Raw genomic sequence first — 17,520 nt, 5'->3', positions numbered from 1 at the left:
GTCTATACCAATAAAAGTTAAAAAATTTGGGGAAAAAACAACTCTTGTAAAGTTTCCCAATAATGCATTCATCAACGAGTTCATCAGTGCGCTGCAATGACGTCAGCCTCCCTCTGCACTGTATTTTGTGAAGGAATATGACAAAATACAGTGCATGTTAATGATTTACATCTCGTTACTGCCATTTCCCCTCATGCCAAGATGGACTGAATCAGCGCCATTAAGCCCTTTTCCTCAACTCCGCCAGAAGATCATCTTCACAGCGTCTTTCAATTCAGTCTAGCAATTTGATCACTATCACCATCTTTTCATTGCATCATGACTCATAGCAGGAGACGGGGGAAAGGCTCATTTGCATGGCTGTTTATACGAGCCGCCTCATAATGTAAAAAAAAAAAAAAAGAAAAGCGCAGTGTACAAGAACCTGCTGTTCTCCACACGGGTGAGAGCCATCAGCGCGGCGGCGCTCAATGCAATCGCAGCCGGAAAGATGAAGGGAGGGGAGAACACAGAAAATGAAGGCTGAGAGGGTCGGAGAGGAGCAAAAAGGTGGGGAAATGGTGGGGGCCCGGTCTGGAGAGGAGGTTGGATTTACTGCTCAACATGGTGCTTTAATCCAAGCATCTCTGCTCTGAATGCCCGTGTGGCTGCGGCTCTTCCAGTCTACGGAGCCGTGACAAAACCTCAAGGAGACGATGTGCCACATGTTGGTGTCATGCTATAAATCATAAAACTAGCCAACCATTGGGTTAATAATACGTTCAAGACAATCCTCGGCTTTACTCAAAAAAAATTGGTGTCACATCAAGAATCAGAACAGTTTGAACCATAAAGACGCTGATAATTAGCTTTGCTTACACAACCTCGGTCTTCACGGATCACAGTGAAGTAAATGTGTCAATGCACACTTTCTTCAGCGCATGCATTAAAAGTTAAAACAGTCATCCCCGTGGTGGCCAACGATGCATATTCACTTGAATGTTTTGCTACGTGGCTCCAATTGGAAGCCCTTTCTCATTAATCTCCCTCCACTTGCTGATAGCTCGGTTTCACGGCTTTCAATTATTCATGACTTTTTCCCACAAATACCTCAGAGATGGAATTAGCAAACAAACAATGCCAGGCGACACTAATCCCCGTCCGCAGCAGAGATCCTTTAATGCACTGGAGATGTGGCCGGCTGCTGACGGGCACCTGTTACTGTCTTTAGCTGCTTTGCGACAGCCATGTTGACACAGTAAACATGTTTACAGCCTCGGCCCAACACTGAGGTGAGCACTCAAGCATGGGAGCGGAGTAACGAGGAGCAGGGAAGCATGGAGAAGGAGCCAAGAGCATGACTGACGAGGACAAACAGGATGAAAAGGAGCTAAAGACACCGACTAAATCATTCATCGTCTGGAATGTTTCCACATCACACATTTTCTGGAAGATGCGCACAATAAAAGTGTTTGATTTGAGCAAGGGAGGAGTCTAAATCAACTCCCAAATGCTGTTATTTTTGTAGTTTTTCCAGTTTATCGGCAGTGTCCATGTTATATTATTCATATCGAATTGCATGGAGCTCATTTCCACGCTCACAACTACGATGCTTTAATAAGTACCTATGCAACAATCTGTTTAGCAGTTTTAGCACTTACACACAATACAATACAAGTAGTCCAGCACAGCAATCCTATCCAGAAGGATCCGACCATGACAACAGCGTGTGCTAACAAGGCAGCAAGGACCACTTCATGCACGTAACATCAACACAAGCCAAGTCGGAGTAGAGAGTAATGGGGATGGTGATGTTTTGTAAAGTGGTGCAGGGGTGTCAAACTCGTTTTCATTGACCACATCAAAGTTTCTGTCCAAATTAGGGATGTCAGATATGAGCTTTTTTGCAGAAAACCGCTAATGTCCAACTCTCAATTTCCGATACCGATATACATATGTACCGTGACGTATCTCCTGTGGTGGTAGAAAATATGGGTTTTCATAATCAAGAAAAATCATATTTTTATGCCGATATGGTATAATATTGTTGACAAAACTGTCAGTTCTGTTTGTCAACATGTACATATTTGTTTTGATACATTACTGTCATGTCCTGGAAACAAGATGGTTGATGAGAAGTGTGACGAAAATGATTTGTGAGTGGAATTAATACTGGAAGAGGCAACGGCAAATTAATGAAATGAAAGAATGAAAGAGCAAATAGGTGGCTTGTCTGATATATCTCTGTCCAAAGCGGCTTCAGAATGTCCTGTATCCGCTTTGGTAGGGAGGTGAGTTAACAAAATCCAGGATTTCCACCTGTAAAACAATGTGTGGACGCAAATCTGAAATGGTAAAAATGAAAGAGCAAATAAATTTAGAAGGAAAAAGGTGACTTTTCTGACATTTCTCTGTCTTTTCTCTGACTAGAGCGGCTTCAAAACGCTCTGGTAGCAGTGTTGTGCATGTTACTTAAGTATTGTAAGTAATTAGTTATAGTTACTAGTTACTACAGTTACTACACTACAAAAGTAACTAGTTACCAGAGAAAAAGTAACTATTGCCCCCCCCCCCGCAATCTCACTAAACCTTAGCCAATCCTCATTGCTTATGTGCTCTAAACACCCGCACACCCAAATTCTCTGATTGGCTGAAGACCAATCTTATTAAAACTTAGCCAATGTTGATTGCTTATGTGGTTATCTCACCCCCTCCCTTGTCACTCTGCAACACTCTCACTGCGCTGCAGATTAGTTAGGAAGTCGGTGATATATTTTTAGGCGGCTTCAGTAACGTGCAGTAACGGGGTGTCGAAAGTGGTAACGCCGTTATGCTGACAGTAAAAGTAATTAGTTAGATTACCCGTTACTGAAAAAAGTAATGCCGTATTTCAAACACTGTTATTCCCATCACTGTCTGGTAGGGAGGTGTAAAAAATCCAGGATTTCCACCTCTAAAACAGCGTGTGGACGCAAATCTGAAACGGTAAAAATACCTTTCTGTGTGTACCTAAACACTAGTGAGACAGCTTAAAAGCACGTAGAGGAACATAGCATAGCAACACGTGTCCATCCTTTTCCTGCTTACTGATCAACTCTGCATAAATGTTAGGGAAAACTCAAATGTGGACGGCGTCATGTGGAATTAGGATCACTCTTGATTTGTGTGCATGTGTCTGTCTTTGTACGCTGTGTGTGTGTGCCCTCTGGCAGACGGAGGATGATGCAAAAGAGGATGGGTTCTAGTGAGAATGTACGACACACACACACACACACACAGGGAGAGAGAGAGCCAGGGGCAATGGAGGAGAAGAGACTGAGGAAGACTTTGATCACCGAAGTGAGCACATTCAAGCACTCAAGCAGAGAGCGGTAGCCAGTGATGGGGAGTAGAGCGTCCAGGGAAAGACGGGAAAGAGGGAGGGATGGGCTTGTTTTCTGACCTCTCTGCTCACCGATACTCACTGCACTCTCTGGGAAAAAAAAAAAAAAAGAAATCAAAAGTAAAGTTCTCATGATTCCATGCTGACAAACTCAATTTTACTTTGACAGCGCAACCCGAAAACAAAATATAGGTGAGAAAATGTAATTCTCACTTCTCCTCCACCCCAAACCCCCCCTCAGCCTCTGGTGGCTTGTTGGTTGAGAGTGGTAAACATCACAGCAGCAAACACGGCGCTGTGGAATGCCAGCGGCTTAAGATGACCACCACGGCGTCGTACGTAGGCTTCTTGGAGTGTCACAGAGCCGTGTGGATAAAACATTGTGTTGTTTGCCAAGAGAGCAGGTAATTATCATTGGCATTTTGACAAGTGCTTGCCAGAGTGAAGGTCAGCTCCGTCTGCGTGGGAGATCTATGCTGATCTTCTCAGCTGGAAAACACAAGCACTCAACTGGTAGCCTCCATCATGTAGTCGCTCTGCTGCCTTTTCACATGAAAACTCCCCACCGGTGACTTTCTATCAGCTAACGAGCTCAATTTCATTGCACGGAGACATTTTCAAGTCTGGTCATCCATCTTTTGTCGGGCGTATTAGCGGTTTGTACAAGTTCAAGTAGGAGGGATTCTCTCCCTGAATGGAATGCATTTCATATCACGTGTTGTCTTTTAGAAAAACTTTCTTTCTCCTGTTTGAATAACAGGCCGCCTCCCTTGGATTTCCTCTGTGTTGTTACTCAAGTATGAGGAAGCGACCCGGGGAGGATATTGTCTGTGTTCAAGCCTCCCTGGGGTGACAGCCGTGTGTCAGGGTCTGTGCTCTCTGCTCCAGATGGTCCAGCTACTTGCTCTCAGGGTCCTCTGGCTTCCAGCCGTCATTGACCGGGGCCGAGGTTCTCACGGCCCGGGGGCCCGTGGACTCATTGCTGTGGCCTGGCCTCTGGGGGCCTTTGTGGCCTCAGAAGGCTGCAGGGTCGTCCAGGCGTGACAGCCAAGACAAAAGGAGAGTCCTCGCCCGGATCCTGCTCAGTACTTCAGCACTCCAACAGCCCGGCGTTTGGCCTAGTGTGGGGACGCATCAGTGAGGATAACATACGTGCCTGACCATCAAGCAGCCTTGGAGGTCACGGTGTAAACATTTAAAGCCTTTGAATTAATGGTTGAATGAATAGTCCTGTTTTGCATGCATATTAGCTCACCATGAGGGAGGTACACATTTGGGTTGCTATGTGATGACACCTTGCACCTTGATTTAGCCACCGGATGTTTTTCAATGTATGCGTATTGCGTCTGAGCAATGGATTCATTGGAGGACAAGCAGCATAGAAAATGGGTGGCTGGCAATGCAATGCTGCCTCTGTCCACCAGAGGGAGCCAGAGCCCAGAGGGAGGCTGACGTCATTGCAGCGCATTCATGAATGCGTTGCTTGGACAAAATGCATTATGGGGAAACTTAACATGAATTTTGAAATTTCTATTGGTGCCTGTTTGTATATTTTTCCCTGGTATACCTTTTGATTGTTTAGTTGCTGTGTGATGAGTTTAGTGTTCACCGTGCATCAGACTTTTCAGAGTTATCCTGTGATTTTGAACACGGTATGAGTGCACTGATCGCTCGGGATTGGCTCCTGCTAAAGAAACTAACTCACTGACTTGCTAGCGGCACAGTATTTAAACAATTAATAGTAGTTCTGAAGAGTAGAATTTAGCCACAAATTAGCGGTTCCGGAATTTATGGTAACCAAATACAAGAATTACAGAAGAAGACAAGTGAGCTATAACCACAAATTATTGACAGAGGCAGCGGTCCTCTCTGAGATGGCAAAGATGAAAAAAAATAATCAAAAAGAGCTCATCGATGATCAAAAGAAGACAATCTTAAATTTAGACCCTACAGGTAAAGATAAGTGTATAAACAAAGTCATCAACATTCAACAATATACTTGAATATATACTGAATATAGAAAATTCTATTGATTTATTCTCAACATAGGCATGACTGGATGAGAATCAACCGTCAGTCCCAGTTAGGATTTGGAGAAGCGGTTGGAATTTTAACAACTTTGCTTCTTCCTACTCCTTTTTGGATACGATGCAAGTGTAAACGTGATGTAACTTCTGAAACAAATAAAAGCATCACCAACATGAAATAACACGTTTTATGAACACAGCTGCACAAGAAAATACAAGCTCACGCAAATAAAACGCACACACTCACACACACACACGGCCTTGTAGTTTTGATAAAGCAGCAGCTTTCTCTTTTGTTTTGCAGCCGAGCAGGGATTAGGCATTGCGCGTCTTTGTCCTGCGGTTTTCCAGTTGAGCAGAACACAAGAGCCTCTACCTCGACTAATACAGTCAGACCTCCCAGCAGGCTTTTCACCAACGCAACCGCTAAGAACCTGCCGCCCAAAAGATGCTTTTCAATGAGTTATCAAATGTCCTCAATACTGTCCGTGCCTTTCAAGCCAGTCTCTTTGTCTATTCTCGTCAATGGGTACTGAACACATCAAATAGAAGTGCTGGGCAGATAGATGGACAACAGTATGCAGCAGAGCCGTATAAACCTCCATCAGAGCAGGAAAAAGTGTTTCTGTATCACAACATATACATTACCAGGCAAAGGTGAAAGCTTTAAACAGCGTTCCATTCGCCACGCTGCTGGAAACGAGGTGAGCATCAAGACAAGATAGAAGAGCTAATGGGGGTAAAAATGTCAGCCAAAGAAGTTTGGAAAACATCCCAGGTTTAATACATTTTGTACTTTTAAAATAAACTTTCATTTGGAAAATACTGTTCAGCGACCCCCGGGGGCCGCTGGAGGAGTCTGAGTGCATGAAGTATTCACTCTGGAAGTATACTTCATCTCAGTGACAAACTTGTCAACACACATGAAAGGAAACTGTCACAAGCCTGAGCGAGGGTAGGCCATAAGTGGTAAAAATATAGAAAACATAATAATTATACTATGTTTCCTAAAATACAGTAAGACGCACTGCAGCTCGCTTAAAGGAAGTTGCTCTTTATTTAGGCAACTTGCATCAACATCAACATAAACTTAACCCAACAGGTAGGTAACATACACGGGGCAACTACTACTACTAATGGAGGATAATAAACAACTATCTTAGAATATTTTAAGCAACTATTCACAAAAAGGTGCCGCAAGGTATGCTGGGGAGCCAGAAGCACTCCCATTACGGCACTAGTTACAGCACCTTGCCGCATTTGATCCACATAGAACAACAGCATGAACGGAGTGAGACCTTTTGTTAATCATACAGTCTCTTTGCCTCGGTGGGTGGAGGCGGGGTCGCTAGCATACACACAGAGTGCAGCAGACTTGTAGGCACTTGTGAGGAGTAATGCAATGTAATATAGTACAAATTAGGATTCTCATTGGGAGCGACCAGGATGGATAGGATCAGGAACGAGTACATCAGAGGGACATTACATGTTAGGGGCCTTGGAGATAAACCAAAGAAGAGGTTTATGGATGTAGCGAAGGAGGACATGAGGGTAGTTGGTGTGAGAGTTGGATGGAGGAGATTAATTCCCGTGAAAGGAAAAGCCTAAAGAGAATGAAGAAGGTGGAATGAGCAGGATACGTAAATATCAAGTTTGAGCAAAATGACTGATCCAGCTATTGTATTGGACCTGATGATGTCGTGCAAGTGTACCTATGCTGTGGCGTTTATTATGAAAAAATGTATAAAAGATATGATAAATGCATGCTGATTAGCGCACCTTGAATAGCTGTAAAAAGTGCTGCTTGGTCGTGTACTGCCATGAACGTAGAAGGCATGCTGTGCAGGCTCCCAGCAGCAGGTTGAGCCCAGGATGCAGCAGGGGTTGTGATGAGTTCATTAGGAGGCCACGTCATTTATGCACAGTCACACATAAGGCAAAGGTCAGCTGGGATTACCCAGGTGGCCACGGCATGTGGGCGTCACTTTCATTTTCACATTTAACACACAATGTTGCTCCACAACCTGCGAGCTACCTCAACAGCAACACAAGCATCGCCGCCATATTGTGTTGAGGTCAACATCAGATATTTGCAGCCACAGACCACAAACCAGAATCTGGAATATGCATTCTCTTTGGATCCTTTCTAATATCGGAGGGGGGGAAGTTCACTCCATTTCACACTGTGACGGAAATAAAAGAGGTGGTCGCGGGGAGCAAGGTAGACAGGAAATGAAGCTCCGGCACAATTTGATGGAAGGTCAGCAGGGACACAAAATGTTGCCGTAAAGATCACAGATTGATTTAATATTTCATTCTTCACCAGATGTGTTGTGAATAAAAGGCACCAATTAAAACCACAAGTTAGTTTGATCGGCTCTTGCCGCTGACTTTTGCCCATCGCTATTCAGGTGGGCTTGTATTCATAATTCATCCACACGGGTCAGGCGGACCGTCGTGTTGACTTAACATTTGGGCTGACATTTCAGCCCTGCTCACGCCTTTCATTAGCTCTCGCTACACGCCATCCCATCAAAGTCCATCAAAGCAAGCAAGGGAAACGGGGAGAGGAAGGGGAAGAATTTGAGGAAAACGGAGCACAGGGCGGTTACTTTCACTTTAAAACCACACGGCATTGAACGTACACGACAACAACACAGCAGAACCAAGATCGGCATGTTATCAGAGAGGAGACTGTGTAGTATAATACTGGGTGAAGTTGCCTAGGCTCTACCGGTAAAGCCAAGTGGAAAAGAGAAATGACAGCGAGGCTCAATACATGCTGTAATCTGGCACAAAGGCTATTCCCTAGAAAGCTCATCCCTAGAAAAAATAGCAAAAACAGATACGCATTTCATCCAACCACAAGACCAAAGGTGATGATGGTTGATATTGACTGCTAGGAGTGTTGCCACACTTCGCTAAGTCATTTAGGACATCCACACGCCGAGGGGAGCGGGGACAGTGAGTCAGTCACAAGTTTCCATCAATGTCAAAAACACAGAAAATCATCTATCGCAGGGTTTCCGCTGCTTGTAATTGATCACGTTTCAATCTCATTCCGCTTTGAGTGGGCGTGGCTGGAGGCAGGCCGTGGGTGGAATACATCAAAACAGACCGTTTTCACGGGAAGCACGAAATCTAAAGAAATACAGCTGGAATAGGTGCAGATTCTGGAAGATCTATAAAGCTTTCTGGGTGGGTGGTTGTGTGTAGCTGCTGCTAGCTGCTAAAAGCTACTTAACATGGAGAGGCGTCCTGAAGTAACCTCTTTTTTGAGTAACTACAGACTGTCCAGTCGCTACTTCCGGATCGGATTCGGGATTCAACACCTATACGGTTTATCAACGTTTCTAAAGTTGGGTTCGGCAGCTATCTGAAAGTCCTCGTGAGCACAGCAAAGTGGGCCGTGGGTGGAACACATTAAAACAGACCGTTTTCACGAGGAAGCACGAACTCCAAAGAAATACAACTGGAATAGGTGCAGATTCTGGAAGATCTATAAAGCTTTCTGAGTGGGTTATTGTGTGTATCTGCTCTTTAGGAGTCCACAACTTAATACAAAGGGTCAAAAAATGAGCATAATGGGTCCCGTTATTTTTGATTGAATAATACACAAGACCAGGTGGCAGCAAGGCTCAAAATAATCAACACGTTGCCTGTTCAAAGCAGTACAAAAAGTACACGGGCACACTGGAGTACACGCCCTGTAAACACACAATCTCGCAACCACACAAATCATCTATTGCAGGGTTTCCGCTTCTTGTAATTGATCACGTTTCAATCTCATTCCACTTTCTGGCATCTTCGTTTGCACATTTTTTCAAGCTCTCTACACGATGTTGTAGAAAACCTGACGCTAAAATGCTAAAGCTACTTACCATGGAGAGACGTCATGAAGTAACCTCTTTTTTGAGAAACTACAGACTGTCCAGTCTCTACTTCCGGATCGGATTCAGGATTCAACACCTATACCGTTTATAAAGTTGGGTTCGGCAGCTATCCAAAAGTCCTTGTGAGCATAGCAAAGTGGGCCGTGGGTGGAAGACCTTAAAACAGACCGTTCTCACGGGAAGCACAAAATCCAAAGAAATGCAACTGGAATGGGTGCAGATTCTGGAAGATCAATAACGCTTTCTGTGCAGGTTATTGTGTGTGGCTGCTCTACAGGAGTCCACAACTGGTACAACACTACAAACAAATGTCATATCATGTTGTGAAATGGAATCATTTCAAAAGCTTAGTCCCTACTGATGTACAGTGTGTTAGTCATCTCCGAGATCAGACTTTGTTCGTACAAAACGACAAGCATCTACATCTACAAAGAGACGCATCTGTGTCCTCATTTACTGAAGCACAGGCGTGACAGAGCAGGGAAATGACATGACAATTGGAGGCCTTACAACGGCTGCTCTTACCTGCAATTTGCACCACATCTGCCGTGGTCACATTCTTGGGGTTGTGCCCGACTCTGAATGTCAATGCAGGACCCAGAACCCTGGAGGGAACAGCACAATGGCAGTTAAGACTGACGTTTTCACCTCTGACAGGAATAATTAACTTTCATTTCTCTTCAAAAACAAGCAGTCGTTGGCAGAAACCTGCCAATGTCGGCCATTTTTCAAAAGACAACCTCTTCCGTACCATTAAGGATTTACAATTTTCACATTTGGAAATGAGTGCACGCCTTAAAATGTGACGTTTTTGATGGCATTAAAATTGCTCTCAGGTCTAATGCATTGGTGAGGGGTTGCATCATCACCTCCTTTAGCCTCTTGCAAAAAAAAACCATAATAGACGTATACATACACTGATGGGATCAAGTGTTTGCGTCTTTGCGGAATGAATTTGGCGAACAAAAAAAAAAACTCTATTAATTTATACATCATGCTGTTTCCACTAGTAAGCATCATCGGTATTTGTCAGGAAGGGCATGCAGAAAAATCAGTATGCGGATCAAAAAAAGATCCACTGTGGCGACTCCGTAATCAGGAAAAAGCTGAAACAAACAAACAAATGTTGTTTTGTGGTTGAATATTTTGCCAAAATGTAAGCATTTGCTCAAAGCACAAAAATGACTAAATTAACTCATTTAACTCATTAACTCATTCAGTTTTAAGCCAAAATAACGGCCACAAGGTGGAGTCTAATGTTTCTCTTGGTAACCTATACCTATATAGCCCAAGAACACAATATTCTGCATGGCTTGAAAAATCAGTCAAAAATATGGCTATTGAAAAAAAGGCTGGGGTTGAATGAGTTCAAATGCAAACACAAGGCATTGAGGATGCATTCAAAGACACTGTGAATGATACGCAGGGTACTGTGAATGGTATGTAGTTTTCGACACTGGTCTCAGGTATCTCTTTTCCACTGCAGCTAACTTTAGTTGAGCCCTGGAGTTGAACCAGCGTCCCGGGGAGCCGCATCATTACATCACAAGGGTTACGCCTCCGATCAGGAAATAAGAGAGAGCTCAGCGTGAGTCTCGTACTTTAAATCATATTTATTTTGTCAAAACGTCCGGATGAAAAGCAGTGTGTTTGCCTGCAGCTTCTACTTTGAAGACAACTCATCTTTCGTCAGAAGTACCATGCAATTAAGAACCCAAACATACTTAGTTTTTGAAAGTAAAGAAAATCTGTTTGTTCATACAATACTATAGGAGGCATTTGCTGACTAAATTACAGTCTGTTCTGGATCCATTTTCTGTACCGCTTATCATCACGAGGGTTGTGGATATGCTGGAGCCTATCCCAGCATCCATACATTTTCTATATCGCTTATCTTCACAAGGGTCATGGGTATTCTGGAGCCTATCACAGCATCCATCCATCCATTTTCTATACCGCTTATCCTCACCAGTGTCATGGGTATGCTGGAGCCTATCCCAGCATCCATCCATCAATTTTGTATATCCCTTACCCTCACGAGGGTCGTCGGTATGCTGAAGCCTATCCCAGTATCGATTTTCTACACCACTTATCCTCACGAGGGTCATGGGTATGCTGGAGTCTATCCCAGCATCCATCCATCCATTTTCTATACCTCTTATCCTCACGAGGGTCGTAGGTATGCTGGAGCTTATCCCAGCATTCATCCATCCATTTTCTATACTGCTTATCCTCACAAAGGTCATGGGTATGCTGGAGTCTATCCCAGCATACATACATTCATTTTCTACACTGCTTAGCCTCATGAGGGTCGTGGGTATGCTGGAGCCTATCCCAGCATACATCCATCTATTTTCTACACCGCTTAACCTGATGAGAGTCATGGGTATGCTGGAGTCTATCCCAGCATATATACATCCATTTTCTACACGGCTTACCCTCATGAGGGTCATGGGTATGCTGAAGCCTATCCCAGCATACATCCATCTATTTTCTACACCGCTTAACCTGATGAGGGTCGTGGGTATGCTGAAGCCTATGCCAGCATCCATCCATTTTCTATACCACTTATCCTCACAAGGGTCGAGGGTATGCTGGAGCCTATCCCAGCATACATCCATCCATTTTCTATGCCGCTTACCATCACGAGGGTCATGGATATGCTGGAGCCTATCCCAGCATCCATCCATTTTCTATACCATTTATCCTCACAAGGGTCAAGGGTATGCTGGAGCCTATCCATCATCCATCCATCCATTTTCTATACCGCTTATCCGCACGAGAGTCATGGGTATGCTGGAACCTATCCCAGCGCATCCATCCATTTTCTATACCGCTTATCCTCACAAGGGCTGTGAGTATGCTGGAGCCTATCCCAGCATCCATCCACTTGAAGTAACACCCCCCCACACACACTTTTTGTTATGCAAACACTTCAACACTCAACCCAGCAAGCTTTTGGAACCAGAGTTGAACCAGTTCAGCCCCCCTGTGGAACCATGACAATGGAAAACCAAAGCTCTGAAAACACACAAGCACCAGACATGATTGCTGGTACAGCAGGTTTTTATTGCAGGTTTAAATGATGTCACAGACACAATAATCACGCTAAAACTCCACTCAGAACCCCTGACATCACATCCTGTCCACCCGCCACACAGATCCTCTAGAAAACACATTTATAGCAACACACGGGTGAAGGGATGACTATAGGGGTGTTATTTTGTGTTTAAAGTGCTCTAATAATGTTAATGTTAAAATGAATGAATAAAAAAACTTTCTAAGCTTTCTAAATCATCAAAACGTTCGTTCCGCGAGCTAAGCTACACCAAGTTAGCCAACAGCCACATTTACTGGCTGAAGGAACAGAAGAAGATGTAAGCAAACCACAACAGACATTTCAAGTGAATGTTTATTGGCCAGCACATCCAGCTAAAGCAGTCGGCCATTACACTCCACCCTCTTGGAAGATGATTGGAGTGTACTTCCTGTCAGACTGGATCACGGATGAAAACTCGTCAAGAGTGCTGTGACACCGGCTCAGTCCACCATCGCTCACGTGCACTCTCCCAGGGCTGGGAGCAATATATGAGGCAATACTAGCAGACAGATGGACCCGGCGATACACACACACACACACACACGAAAGGAAAAAACGTCCTTGTCTAATGCTTCACCTGGATTCTGTTTGCTCTCGTAAATGTCAATATTTCCGCAATCTTTACCCTGGCCTCCATTCCCCTTGGCCGGAGATCTCAATGCATCTCAAATGGAAGTGATTTCTCCTTTCCACAGCCTATTTAAATAAATAAATAAGAGGAACACAAGCACGGTTGGGGGTGGGGGGGGGGGGTGATAAGCTATCTAGAGGACTTCACACTTTCTCCTGTCTTATCAGTATGTGTAAGCATGGACTTCATATTAGCTCAGTTAGTGTGTGTGTGGTATGGTATGAAGCTAGCGTGAGAGTCCTACGCCCCCTAGTGCCTTGACGGGGAAAAACACTTACGTCATCTGAAAGAGGCTCATATCATCAGTCGTCAGCCAACAGTATTTTTTTCTAATCTCTTCAAAATGATTACCGCAGGCTGGAATAACTTGAGGTTTTCGTCTAGACTATAAAAAAACGGCAGCTTCCTCAGCATCCATTCCGCCGTGCTCCTTATCGAGGCTCATCAGGGCGGTGTGCTCTGACCCAGCTCTCATTGGATACATTCAGACACTCACCTGTCGCGGCCTCACGGCACAATGAGCTTGCGTCACGTCCTCCGTCTGGGATATTTCTACTTCGGAAAAAAAGGACGGATATTTCCCCCATTTCTCTTTTCTATGGAATCACGTCAGCTTCACATGGAGTGTGGCGGAGGATGTGTGGAGCTATGCTATTAGCATCACTTGATGAGCAAGTGATGTGATGTGGCAGCTGGAATAACATGATAAAGTCCATCAGTCACGTTCTGGTCCTTCTTGCTTGTCGCAGATTGGAAGCATGAATGGAAAGCTCACAGCTCTCGGCTGCATTTATTTTTATTCATTTCACCAATGAATGTTTCAGGAATACAAGCGTGTAGCCTGGCTTTACAGCTTGCATACGCGTGGGGTAGATGACTGTTATGCCATTGCTCCTCTACAATTACATTTTGGGTGCATAGGACCTGTTCTATATGAATGATATCCAGGGATGTTCAAGGCCGCTTTAAGGCCAGTTGTTTGTTTTGTTTATTAAATGCATCTTGTCTTTGTTGTAAAAGCCTGATCGCCTTCTGGTGAGTCAGGGGTCTCCAGCCAAGTAGCTCATGAGCTGCCAGTAGCTCCTAAACACTTTTTCAAGTAGCTCTCCAAAGGCTTTATTCGTTTATTCATTCATTCATTTATTTTCTACCGCTTTTCCTCACGAGGGTCGCAGGGGTGCTGGAGCCTATCCCGGCTGTCTTCGGGCGTGAGGGGGGTACACCCTAGACTGGTCGCCAGCCAATCACAGGGCACATATAGACAAACAACCATTCACACTCACATTCATACCTATGGACAATTTGGAGTCGCCAATTAACCTAGCATGTTTTTGGAATGTGGGAGGAAACCGGAGTACCCGGAGAAAACCCACGCATGCACGGGGAGAACATGCAAACTCCACACAGAGATGCCTGAGGGTGGAATTGAACCCTAGTGTCCTAGCTGTGAGGTCTGCGCGCTAACCACCAGACCGCCGTGCCGCCCTATTCGTTTATTATCAACCGAAAAAAATAGAAAGTGGGGTTCGGCAGTCGTCTGGAAGTCCTTGGGAGCAATTGGTCACACTCCCGGAGGCGGGCCGTGGGTGGAATAAATTAAAACAGACTGTTTTGGAAATCCAAGGAAATATATCTGGAATAGGTGCAGATTCTGGAAGATCTAGAAAGCTTTCTGTGCAGGTCATCTTGTGTAACTGCTCTATAAGAGTCCACAACTCAATACGAAGGGCCAGAAATTAGACTGGAATACGTGTTCCACACAGGAAGGGAGGAAGTCCTGATGATTTGGCGACGCCTACATGGTCTGACAGCAGACGTACAAAGCAGACCGAGTTCAAGGACAGTGTGGCGTCTTATGAATACATGAGGCACCTCCTGCTGAACAACTTTCTCGTTTTCCCGCTCATGATCCACACAGCACATCTCACGCTTTGACTCCAGAATGATTTGGTGGCTTTGATGGCTGACTAGGCAGACAGAGACAGCGGACTGCGTTCAGTCCTGCTCCTCCGCTAATTAGGCCTGAATTCTCTCGCTGCCGGAAGTCAAACACTGCAAAAGGTCAGAAAAACAACAAACGCCTACATTCCCTGGCGGTGTCGCTAAATATTTCCAGTCTGGCGGCTCTCGCGCTCATCTGCAGAGCCCAGACTCTGAACTTGGATGCTTTGAAGGTTGAACAAGTTGTACCAGATCAAGGATGATGATGCATGCAAACATTTCAACAAGGCCACTTCTCACATTCGTGCAGCTGATTTCTTTGAGGACTATGATCAGCACGAGTACTTACGAGAGCTGGGTGAGGTCCGCAGCGTGGAGGTTCAATTTCTGCGCTAACCGCTCCATCAAGTCCAAGGCCTGGTCGGAGGTGAGGGAGCTGGGAAGGGAAACACAGACAGGTGGGTTCCTACTTATTCACCTGAGCATCACCCACAGTGACACCTAGTGGACTGGATGACATCCAGCAACAATACACACCGATGTGTGCACATTCACTAAGAAATACACAAAGAGTGTCAAGGATGGGATAGGGGGGGGTGGGGGGTGCGTAATCAGCTGCCTCTTCAGGCTTGGTAAATCACCAGATTTTTTTCTAGCAATGAGACAAACAATAAGGTGCAAATAGAACCTGCATGAGGTGTAATGGCTGCATCACACGGACGCGCCTCATCTTTCTTTCCCTTCGCCCACCGCCGTGCTCTCCCGCGCACACACTGTGACAGTACACAAACACGAACACACGCCTGAGATGAGAATAATAGGGTGCAAATGGAATGGAGGTGAAGTGTAATGGCGGTCTGATAAAGCCATGCCTCATCTCAGCTCAGTCCACGTCTTCCCTCGCTCTCTCAGAGACTAAATCGCTGAGGAAATAGACCAAACAAAAGGTCATTTGTGCAGGGGAGAAAAATAAATGACAAAGACACACAAGAAAGCTGCTTGGTTGCTGGCCAATCAGGTCAGAATCTGTAGCGCCAAGGTGACCTGAGAGTCATGGATGGCATTGTTGGAATACCCTGTTTTTTTTAAACATCCAGCAAGCCTTTGAAAATGAATGAATCATTTTTTAGCTTGAAGAAATGTTATGAGCACACTCTGGAGCAATGGCGTCCAAAGTGCGATCCAGAGGACATTTTGTATTGGCTCGTGGAACGTTCAAAAATATAATTAAACAAAAAAAACTGCAAAATGGAACAATCTGCAGTATTGTTTGGCAAGACAAGTTTATCTATAGTGGAAAAAGATACCGTAAATTTGTGAGTGTAAGCCACATCCACTAAGTTGAGAGGAAAAAAAGGATTTGTACATATGTACAAATATACATATATAAGCCATAGCAGACACAAGAGGCAATCATGAGCTATGAAAAAACTCACAATGACCTTGTCAACACATTGTATGAGGTTATTATAACTCAATCCAACAGTCTCATTCGCAGAACGCTAAACTCATCACACAGCAGCTTAACACTCAAAAGGTATATCTAATATACACACAAAAAAGTACCAATACGAGTTTAATGCATTGTGTCTGAGTAAAGCATTCATTGGTGCCTGCCAGGGCGCTGCATTGATGTCAGCCTCTCACTGGGCTCCTCTGGTTCCCTCTAGTGGACAAAGCCAGCATTGCAGCACCATGCATTATCTATGCTGCTTATCCTCCAATGAAGCTGCAAGCATCAGTTTATCATTCATTCATTCATTTTCTACCGCTTATCCTCACAAGGGTTGCGGGGGTGCTGGAGCCTATCCCAGCTGTCTTCTGGTAAGAGGCGGGGTACACCCTGGACTGGTCGCCAGCCAATCACAGGGCACATATGGAAAAACAACCGTCATCAGTTTATTCATAGCTTATTCATGATTGGTTGTCAGAGATATACTTGCCGCAAGGTTTTATGAAGAAAAGATTTTAATCTAACAAGGAAAAATTTTACAAGAATAATGTCATAATGTCAAAAAAAATATCACCAAGAAGCTGAAATATTAAAGAAAAAAGACTTTTTGTAAGTCGTAATATTATAAGAAACAACCACACAAAGTCAAAATATTACGGAATAATACAAACATTTAATAAAATAATAATCAAGGCCAAAAGTCATGGTTATTACAATTTTCTGCGGGGTAGGGTTGTACGCCCTCTGAACAAATCGCGTACAGACAGGAAATGATGTACAACCAATCACAGCCACAGCTCAAGGATGTACTAGGACGTGTGTATAGTTGTGACTTTGTAAAGCGCATTACTGCCACCTCCAGGCCTGGAGAGGAACAGTATTGCCTGTTTACAAGATATTTAGCATTAGTTAGCCTTGGTGGAGGTCTGCCTCTCGAGCTATGATGTGGACTTTATCCTTGGCAGAGTGGGTGGCTTTTTTTTTCCCTCTGTACTTTTGTCGGAAAGTAAAGTCATTCCAGACACGTTTGCATCCCTCTGCGGTAATTCTGGCAACCGGAGAGCTCTGCGAGTGTCTCGCTTGTTGATGCCTGCGCTTCCCCCCCCCATGGGGG

The 17,520-nt window shown here is 44.5% G+C and overlaps 1 protein-coding gene across 1 annotated transcript in view; it reads right to left on the bottom strand.

Moving 5' to 3' along the window:
• Nucleotides 1-17,520, bottom strand: part of ptprn2 (protein tyrosine phosphatase receptor type N2) — an 85,559-nt gene that overhangs the window by 57,290 nt on the left and 10,749 nt on the right. The window contains exons 9-10 of the mRNA XM_058059919.2: nt 15,303-15,389; nt 9,807-9,886 (exon numbers count right to left, since the gene is read on the bottom strand). Of these exons, the coding sequence (XP_057915902.2) occupies nt 9,807-9,886; nt 15,303-15,389 (167 nt within the window). The remainder of the gene's footprint in view (nt 1-9,806; nt 9,887-15,302; nt 15,390-17,520) is intronic.

The sequence above is a fragment of the Doryrhamphus excisus genome, linkage group LG7, assembly GCF_037039965.1.
Source record: "Doryrhamphus excisus strain RoL-2023G ecotype Guam linkage group LG7, RoL_Dexc_Guam_v1.1, whole genome shotgun sequence".
NCBI lineage: Eukaryota > Metazoa > Chordata > Actinopteri > Syngnathiformes > Syngnathidae > Doryrhamphus > Doryrhamphus excisus.
Note: the sequence above shows the minus strand (reverse complement) of the source record. Positions and strands in the feature narration are given on the sequence as shown.